General features: G+C 44.5%; 1 protein-coding gene across 2 annotated transcripts; it reads left to right on the top strand.

The window, feature by feature from the left end:
• Positions 1–1,140: 1,140 nt before the first annotated feature.
• On the top strand, positions 1,141–8,186 carry COPS7B (COP9 signalosome subunit 7B). Of its 2 annotated transcripts, XM_008945817.1 has the most exons (6): positions 1,141–1,302; positions 2,485–2,560; positions 4,093–4,181; positions 4,763–4,965; positions 6,242–6,347; positions 7,812–8,186. In XM_008945817.1, exons 1-6 carry the CDS (start codon positions 1,141–1,143, stop codon positions 7,968–7,970), a joined length of 795 nt encoding a protein of 264 aa, XP_008944065.1. In that variant the 3' UTR covers positions 7,971–8,186. The 2 variants fall into 2 exon arrangements, with proteins under 2 accessions (XP_008944065.1, XP_008944066.1); XM_008945818.1 differs by lacking the exons at positions 2,485–2,560; positions 4,093–4,181 and having other exon boundaries at positions 7,812–8,101.
• The last annotated feature ends 1,762 nt before the right edge of the window (positions 8,187–9,948 follow it).

Below are 9,948 nucleotides of genomic sequence, written 5' to 3' on the forward strand. Positions count from 1 at the left end.
AGTGGAGGAAGGTGGATTTTTAGAAGTGGAGTAATAATGGAAGATAGCTGTGTTGCTTTCTCTAGCCTTAACGTGGTGAGGCATGATAAAACAGTACAAACAGCTGCGTTACTGTGCCACTCCCACGAGAGCAGATGTGTTCCCAGAGGTCACACAGAGTCAGACAGGTTCTATGGTGTCTGGTTTTCTTCACCAGAGTAAAGTTTACCTGTTGTAGTTGAGAATTACCTGATAAAAACATAATACAAAAACTGCTTTATCTGCTAAGTTCTTTGTTTGGTCTCTGAATAATATGCGTTGGAAGTTTGTTTTAGTTGTTTGTAAACAACAACTTATTTTGTTGCACTTGTTAATAAACAGTGTTTTACATTTCAAAAGCAACATGTTGGTGCTGGGAGACACCCAGCACACCAGAAATGTCAGGCGAAAGCTGAAGACAAAAGACCTCTCTTTACAGGGAATTAAATAGAGCCTTTGTAGAAGGGGTATTTTTATCACTTAAGCTTTCCAGTTAACCCAAAACACTTCAACTGTACAAAGTAGGCTGGTAAGCTATTTATGGGCCACAGCTCTTTTTGCCTTTTAGGCTCAGAAAGCAGGAGGAACTATGTACACATACTTTGCCGTAGTCAGCATCAAAGCAAAAGGTAAGACATGCAGGCCTACCAGGTGGATCAGCTCTTCACAGAGAATTAAGTTAGTTGCTGTTTTAAGGCTCTGTAACGAGAAAGGAGGAAGTCTTAACTGGCCTTAATGTTATATCTAATGGATGTAATAATAAACAGCTTTGCAGCTGGCATTATTTGGCAGCATCAGTAGAAAGAAGAGTCTGAAAATGACATGGAATCTAAACTCCTTTCCAACTAGCAGGAATAGATCCTTTCAGGGAACTGACCAGAAGACCGTCTGCAGAAATTTTGCTAAGATATTGTGTGAACAGTTTTTGCTCCCCAGATAAATCTGCAGTTGGACCTGCTGGATTCCCAGCCCACCCTCTGAATGCTGGAGAAAAACCAGCCTTAGCTGACAAAAAAATATTACTATGCTGAGCATACCTTCTTAGCCACTGCCAGACAGAATTCAGCAGAGGAGAAAGGATGTATTAATTTCATGTTTTTATTGACAGATTGAAAACCTAGAATGGCAGGAGAACAGAAACCGTCCTGCAATCTTCTAGAGCAGTTTATTTTACTAGCCAAAGGTACAAGTGGCTCAGCTCTGACTGCTCTTATAAATCAAGTGCTGGAGGCTCCTGGGGTTTATGTCTTTGGAGAGCTATTGGAGTTAACAAATGTGCAAGAGGTAAGAGATGAGTTTCTATCCTAATGCCCCTTCTGCAGTTGCAGTATAAGAGTTTCCCAGAAGTTTCCACAGACAGCCTGTGCGTGAAATTTCTGTTCTAGGAAGGGCCTGGTGCAACTTACTGTGGTTCTGAGTTGTTTGTGTGTGAGAGATTGACGTTGCTTTTGCCTGTATCTATTAGATGTTAAAAAATACCTACATAGAGCTTTGCTACCTTAATGTGTCTGCTAATAGAGCAAAACCTTGGCAGGAGCAGCAGCACAGTAAAAATTTTAAGAAGGCACCTAGCCAGCCAGAAAAAAAAAATCCCTCTCTACTCCTTCATTGTCCTGGAAAGCATAACTTTAGTGCTCTCCAGAAGTCTCTGTCATCTCATGTCTGGTGTCTGGGGCCTGGGTGGTAACCAGATCCAAACCGTTTCAAACCAAGGTGGGAAGTAAGCTGCAGAGCTTTTACTGAGAGTGCCTCGCCCGCACCCCCCTCTACTACAACGAGGGAATCTAGATTGAGTGTCTTTGCAGCTGGGCTGATGCACCATGCAGCAAGTTTGGCTCTCCAGACAGGCCCTTAGATATGCCAAAAAATGCCTCTGTGGTTATTCAGCATCAAGTCACAAGTATGTTCTCTTCCCTGGATCTTTCCGCAACAAGTGGTATTAAAAAACCACCACTCAATAAAAATCTCTGCTTGGTGCTGCAGTTACTCCAGTGAAGTGTTTGCGTGTGAGAGGAATGCTCTTACTCACAAATGTGCTCAGCTTAAAATGGTCTAGCTTGCTTTGCTCCAAAGCTTTTGTGGCTCTGCAGGTAAGCTGTCTTAGCTTTCGCAGTAACAGCAAGGATGCTTAACCAGCCAACAGCACTGCCTGCTTGCCTGCCACATGGAGAGAAGAGCTGGCCCTGGAGGCTGTTTTCCTTTACCTCCTAAAAGCAGTTGATGGTCCAAACTGTAGTCAAGTTCTGATGCATAGAAATGGCTGGATCATCTTGACTCTAAAACTGCTGAAATCTGCTGCTGCTTATGAGGCTTTAGGGGGTCCAGCTCTTTAAGATCAGGACATAATTGCTTCTCTGGGTTCTGCTTGTCCTAAGTAGACTTAAAACATTCTCTGGAGAAGTTGCCTACCAGGATTGTGTTGACTTTCACTGTGTTACATGGAATTTCTTTTTTCTTCCCATCCAGCTTGCTGAAGGGTCTAATGCTGCTTATTTCCAGTTGCTGAACCTGTTTGCATACGGAACGTACCCAGACTATGTAGGTAAGAGACTGCTGCCTGTTTGCAGAGCCCGAGACTGGGCTGCCCTGTAGAGTGGTCAGTTCTTTGCTTTCTGTGATACCTGGCGTTGTGTGGCCGGGTGGAAGCGTCCAAGAGCAGAATCCACGTGTTCACGGAATTGTTCATCGGGGCTCTCCGGGTCACACGTGCTTCTTAATTGCTACAGTGTGAAGGAATGGAGAGAGACTGAGGTGTTTTATTGGTTTAGATTGGACCACAGCACTGGGTTGAACTGCTCTGTAGACATGTTCATTGGTGTTCAGAGGCCACTTACCTCGGGAAAGTGCAATTTCAGATATCTGTTTGGAAATTTAGATGACAACCGGTTATGGAAGCTGCAAAAACTTAGACAAAATTGTTCTGCATTATTTATAAAAACCTATATGGTTTATGGAATAACCTTTTCTTCTGTGATGGCGTTGCTGAAAGAAAATGAAGCATTTCTTAGCTAGAATACAAATTGAAATAATGACTTTTATACAGCTTCGGCAGGACTATGTGTGAATCACTTTAGTATCTGTCGAGATGTGCTTTTATCTCTGGTGCTTATGCTTCCATTCTGCTACAATTTAATACTTCATTTGTGGGTAGCAGCCTCATCCAGACCATTAGAGAGCGTGACAGATAATTCTGTCATTGTGCTGGCTATCACTGTGGTGGATGAGCTGTGTGGTTCCTGTAAGGAGAAGTAGCATCTCTAAGTGCAAGGACTGGAAATTCCAGTGGCTGTGGAGCAACACGAGCCTCATGAATTTTGGGATTGATGAGAGGATGTGTTTGCTGTGCATGGGTCTTGTGTCCCAGCATGTGACAGCACAGTTTGTTCTTCCTTTTGTAGTGAAGAAAGAGAAAGGGGGAAGAGTAGTCAAAATGTAAAGCATTGAATGAGGTGGGATGGATGGGAGAATTTGAGTGGCCCTGAAACACCAATATTCATTAAAGCAGATACTTCAAAGAGGTTTTTTTACTTTGGAAAGCCGTCAGTTTCCTTTCTGTTTTTAAATATTCAGGAGGCACATGGATATAATACAATGACAATGAGGCCATCTAGATTAATAATTTCTCCCCTTTTCCACAGACTGGTACTTTACACTTTCAACCCTAAATTCTCTTCAGGGAAATAAAACCAGCTTTATTTACAACCAGATCAGCAAAGGGGGAAGGCTTTATTCTGCCAGCTCATTAATGAAATAAAAATGCCTTGGTAGAAACAAAACATTGACCAACTCGTTTGGCAGGACAGCACTTGTGTAGATGTGAATGATCTAATTCCAAAACTAGAACTACTAAAGAAGCAGAGAAGAGTGGCATTGCCAGCTTGTTTTTTGACCTGTCCCCTCTCTCCCTGGGTGTGATGATCTGTCAGCAGCAGCAGGTCTCTCTGCTCACCAGCACTCACAGTAGCTGGAGGAGTTCAGCATTTCAGGGTTTAGTGTCGTGTAACAACTCTGAAGTTCTGTAGCCTGGGTTGTGTAATTCTTGAAGAAAAGTCTTGAATCTTGTCTTTTTAACAGCAAACAAAGATAACCTGCCTGAATTAACAATGACTCAGAAAAACAAGCTGAAACACTTGACAATTGTAAGCCTGGCTTCTAGGATGAAGGTAAAGTACCCTGAGCATGAGAGCAATCTTCTTTTTGTTTGATTTGAAAATGGCATCAATTCTATAGCAGTGAAGTTGTAGCAGACTGCATGAATACCCAAAAATTCCTGCAACTAGGGAAGTACCTGTAATGTACAGTGTTCTCTTGTGGTGCATTTGGGACATCAACTCAGTGGCCTGTGGATGAGATGAGGGGGTGTCTGAACTGCTGTGCAAATGAGTCAGGAAGGGCTGGGAAACTTTCTATGGCTTCTTTCACTCTGGAGATGGGGAATCATTCTCGAAAACACTGACTTTTTGTTCTAGAGAAAAGTAAGCAATGCTCTTAATTTCTTCTACAATCCCATCATTATCTTTTTTCATTCAGAACGTGCTATGCCAAAGCTTCAGGAATTGCCAAAGATGCATCAGAATTTTCTGTAGCCTAGTAGCAGATGTTTGTTCTGTTACAACACAGTCACTGTTGTACTTGCAGATTAAAACGTAGGCTACAATATACTTTTGGGTCTTCACCTTCTGAGTCTTAGCTGTTCATTCTGGCTCTAGGACTGTTAACTTATTCTTGGACTTGCTGTTTTTAGTGCATTCCCTATTCTGTGTTGCTGAAGGACCTGGATATGAGGAACCTGCGGGAGCTGGAAGATCTGATTATTGAAGCGGTTTATACAGATATTATCCAGGGGAAGCTGGATCAACGAAACCAGGTGCTAGAGGTGGATTTTTGTATCAGCAGAGACATTCAGAAGAAGGACATCAGTAACATTGTCAAAACACTCCAGGAATGGTGAGGCAGTCTCTTTGTTGTTCCTTGTACATGGCTTGTCTGTTTTTTTCCTTATTTCTCAAAAGTTTCAGGTACTGGCTCAATTTCACCATGTTCCATTAATCAGGAGTCTTATGCTGTAAGTAGGCACTTGGAGGAGGAGACTATTGAGCAAGTTTTCCAAGAGGCTGCCTAGGATTCAGTTTGCGTTGTGTTGAGCCAAACTATACTAGATCTTGAGATTTTGCTCTCACTGCAGCTTTTACATGGCAGATCCCTAGTGAGAAGTCAAGGCCTTTTCAAACAGATCTGTCAAACTGGGCTTGTGGTCTTTTGGTGGGAGCTACTCCCCTTTCTGCTGCTACACTTGATGACAAAACCAAAACATTCATCACTTTTCAGTCTTTTGCACTGTGATGAGAAGTGCATGGGCAAATTCTGGAGAATCGCAGTTCTTTGGAGGCGATGTCTCTTCGAGTCTGAACTTTCAGATGCTTTTGTTTGCCTTGCCTTTGTTCCTGCAAATGCAGGCTGCAGGCAGCCACGTTGGGACCGTGGCACTATCTTTTTGTACCTTTGCCAGGAAGCTGCTTCTCCTCGTTTTGTAGGATTCCCTTCCCACCCAGAGAAATTTCCCTGTAGGCTGTGGAGCCTGTGGCAGATTCTGAGCTGACTGGGAATTGCTTCCTAGTTGCCGTGGTAATGAGTGTATGAAAAGTAATTAAACTACTGGGTGAATATGCTGTCCTGAGGTGGGGGCAAGTTTTTTCTTCACTACTCCAACTCCCTCAATCCCATCACAGCGGGAGGGCTCTGGCAGCTTTGAGGACCGTACAGCATTCTTTGGAAGTTAACAATGAACCCACTGCCAATTCCCTTTCCATCCTCTCCAGTTACGAGTTCTGTGTTGGAGGAGTGCTCTTGTCTTTTGAACACTTCGCAGACAGGGGGATTCTCTCAACCTGACTTCTTTAATTTTAAAATTTTACTTACTCTTCAAAAATGTGTTGTATCCCTATTTAAGCAGTAGCTCTGGTGGAAGAGGAAATTGAAAGTGCGTTGAACCTGCCACTTTTTGATGGTAAGAGTAACACAGATTCTCTAAAGAATGCTGTGAAGTACATTGAGTAAGCACCAAAGCTTTTTCTTGCCAGCTTTTTGGAACTGTGATCTTTAAGCAGGAGGTATAAATTTAATAATATCTTAAATAATGTCAGCAAGCATGACTTTTCAGATTGCCTGATGGAGGTGCTCCAGAGGCGACTCTTAAAACACCATTTGACATTGTATCTTGCAGGTGTGATGGTTGTGAAGCGGTTCTTTTAGGAATTGAGCAGCAAGTACTTAGAGCCAACCAATACAAAGAGAACCATCACCGAACTCAACAGCAGGTGGAGATGGAGGTGGGTACAGAGTCAATTCAGACCACTCTATGCTTTTTGGTAGATGTTTGCTGCAGAAAATAATCTGGTGACACCTGGTTAGCAGTCATGACTTCTCTGAAGCAGGCTAGCAATCATGCAAGTCAGATGTGGTAGTTTAGGGTAGAAAGAAAACACATCTGCTTTCACGTGGTGGTAACACCACAAACATCAAATTTGCCCACTCTGCACAGGTTGGAATTTTTGTTTGTAACTTTTTATAAATTTAGGCCAGGTGGCTTTGCTAGCTGTGGTTTCCTGAATTGATTTGTTAGGAAAAGTGTGCTTTTAACAGGGAGCTTCTGCGTGGTTCTGTTCCTTTTTCACAAGGCAGGCAGGAAGGAAAAAACAGTTCTCTTTGTTTTAAACCTGAAAGTGTAACTAGCAGAAATCTCTCGAGTCTCATTGCTCTTGCACAAAAAAAGCAATGACCTCTTCCTTCGAGGGGTCACGTTGAGGCTGCAGGCAGGGGGACTTCAGCAGCGAGAGCAGGGAGCGCCCGCCTCTGCTCCGTGCCCAGCTGGGCGGTAGGTGGCAGCACGGGCACACGGTTTTAGCCCCTCCTGGTGGGTATTTACTTACGAGAACAAATCTTGGCTAATACAGCTGTAAAGGTGAAAATGGTCCTCCTGAGACACTTGCTCAGGTTTTATTTCTTGCAGAGTGCTCCATCCCTGCAGATTTACATTTGCCTTCTGAAGCGGCGCATGCTTGGCGGCTTGCTTGGCATCCGTAGCACGTTGGGTTTGCCAGATGTCTTTGCCCTGGAGTTGGCACACCTGACTCCTAAACTTGTTCTGGCCTGTGGATTTTTTTCCTTTTTTTAAGGTTTGCTCTTCATGTTTCTGGTGAGCCCTACAGGGTTCCAGGGGTCAGAGTGTGATGCCTGGTGCTGTATCTCTCTTTTTCAGCCAGAGTGGCAGAAGCACTACTGCTGCCTCCTATGAAACCAATTTCTTTTCCTGCTTCTAGCAAATATCTGTGGCTTAGCCAGCCAGCAAGGCCAAATGGCATTTTCCCTTTTCAAGTGCTGGCCTAAGTGTGAGTTTGTCTCTTTCACAGTCTCCTTTGTCCTTCCTGCTTCTGGCCAGGAGTGGTAGGACAGCTGCCTTCAGCACTAAGGCGGTAGTAGGTCCCTCCAGCCAGCCAGAAAAGTGGTACAAAGTTGTGCTGTTGTCTCTTGGGGGGTGGGGGTGGGGTGAGAGGAAAGTAATCTCTAGCTAATTCTGTATTGGATTGAGACTGGAAATGTTAACAACTCTGGCTATAAGTGATGATGAAACATTACCTTTAATAAACTCAAGTTCAGAGCACGTTTCTGGTGGGACAGTATATTTTATAATCTCCACTCTGTACTCCAGGGGTTTTTCAGCACATTTATGAGCAGAGTTTCTGCCGTGAGGGGAAGAAGAAGCAGATGCTGATTCACTGTCTCTTCTTGGCCAGGTCACAAACATAAAGAAAACATTAAAAGCTACAGCCTCGTCGTCGGCACAGGAGATGGAACAGCAGCTGGTAGAGCGCGAGTGCCCTCCACACACAGAACAAAGGCAGCCCACAAAGAAGATGTCCAAAGTCAAAGGGCTGGTCTCCAGCCGCCACTAGAACATACCATTTAAATGTCATTCAGCTAGGAATGACAACAGGAGGAGCCAAAAAGGGCCTGTGTCTCCTTTTCCAGTGGGTTCTGGGCCAGTCTCTTCCAGGCTGGCAAGTAAAAGCACTGTTTGAATACAGCTCCCAGTTAGCAGCACCTGGCTAAGTTACACTGTGCAGCCCCTATGAATCTCCAGGTTATCCCTGCTCTGGGCCTGTAAAGAGCCCTCTAAAGAGAGGGACTAACCACAGGGGGCAGGAAAGAAAAAAATCTAGAAATCTGTGGACAGTTTTGCTCCCTCCCAGCTAGTCTCATTGCTGCTTAACCTTGAGGAAGCTGCTGTTCTAAATCAGATCTTGGCAGAACTTCTGTAGCAAGTGTCTGAATCCCAGGGTTGAAGTGTGGCTACCAAAGCCAGGCTGGGAGTGAGGAAGCCATCGACACAGATCTTTCCATTCCCAAAGGGAGCGCAGAAAGGTTTCTAGGCCAGGAACTGCTTTACATGGAAGTCTTCAGCCTTTCCGCTACCCCTGTCTGTTTTAAACTGGGGTGAAATTCACACTACCTCGCTCTGTGAAGATGAGATCCAGTGCTGGGCTGTTTACTTAACTGTCTGTTTACTGCCCTTACTAAGCCCCTTAATCTCTCACAGATTTCAAGCACTGTTCTGCATCTGAGGCACCAATACAATAAGGAGGAAGCAGGCTGCTCTTTCAAGCCTTCCTTCTTGCAGGTGGTTAGGAGTGTGCTAGGAACTTTTCCTTCTGAATGTGGTGTGACCTCCCAGAGCTGCTTGTGAGTCATTTTCCCCCACTGATAATCTTCAAAGGGTAATGCATTCGCTCTTCCTTGGATGCTAGCAACGGCGGGCTGCGTGGGAGAAGAGCCCCTTGGGCACCGTGGCAGGCTGGTGGCCCAGGACCCACTGGCAGGGGTCGCAGCAGCATCCCCTTGCTGAAGCAATGGACTTGACTAGTCTTTCTGAATTTTGAACACTTTCAGGTTGTGTTTTCCTCCCTTTTTTTTGTACATTGTTGTGATTCTAAAGCATTTCAGCCTTTGTTTTGTGGTTGGTTTTGTTTTTTGTTGGTTTTTTTTTTTTATTATTATTATTTGTTACAGACTAACTTCAGGTGATTTTGCACCTAGTTTGGCGAGGTGTGGGGCTTTTTTTTAAGGGGGAGGATGGTGTTGGCATTTGAAACAACAATTCACAAAAAAGCACATTTTAGAAAAAAATTAAAAATGACAATTCAGTGTCAGAGTCTGGAGTCTTGGCTTTGAGGCTGCTTTAGGCTTGTAGTCTAGCAGCACTTGTTCACTTGAGCATTTACTCAGTTCTTGATGTTGTGTTATCAGAAGGTCTGACTGATCTCCCTAATGCATCTGGGAAGCAGGAAAGTGCTCTTCCCATTTTGTCAGTAGTTTTTGTCTTTGTCTCTGTTGGTGCAGAAGGATCTGTGGCAAAGCTAGTAGCAGAGCCTGATGTCCTGAGCCTAAACACCTTTGATGCCTGATTGAGGAAGGTTTGTGGTTGGGCTCTGCCTTAGGCCAGTCGATTCCTTCCTCTGGGTCTAGCAGAGTACCGCTTTGTGGCTTGACCCCTGTGTTTCACTTCACTCCGTGCTGTAACGAGAGTGGGCTGGAGAGCTCTTGAAGCAGAGGACTGTGACAATGCTCCAGTCCTGCAGCCAGCTGTCACCTGCACTTGCGTGTGCAATGCACGTGCCTTCCTCTTACTGCTACCAGAATTCTTTGCCATCTGCGTGTCTTCAGTCCTTAGTCACAGGGCTCACACACTTTTGAAAGTAAATTCCTGTCCTTTTCTTCTGCAGTGCAGGCACACCAGCTTTTAATCTTGAGAGGTGCATCTAAATACCTCCCATCCAGTTGCCTCTGCGTCAAGTCCCTTCTGATTCTTTGCCAGCTCTCTCTCCCCCTAGAAATACTAGCCAAAAAAATCCCAGGGAAAGATGTTAAGTGAAT

The sequence above is a fragment of the Merops nubicus genome, unplaced genomic scaffold (genome assembly GCF_000691845.1).
Source record: "Merops nubicus isolate BGI_N331 unplaced genomic scaffold, ASM69184v1 scaffold45238, whole genome shotgun sequence".
Taxonomy (NCBI): domain Eukaryota; kingdom Metazoa; phylum Chordata; class Aves; order Coraciiformes; family Meropidae; genus Merops; species Merops nubicus.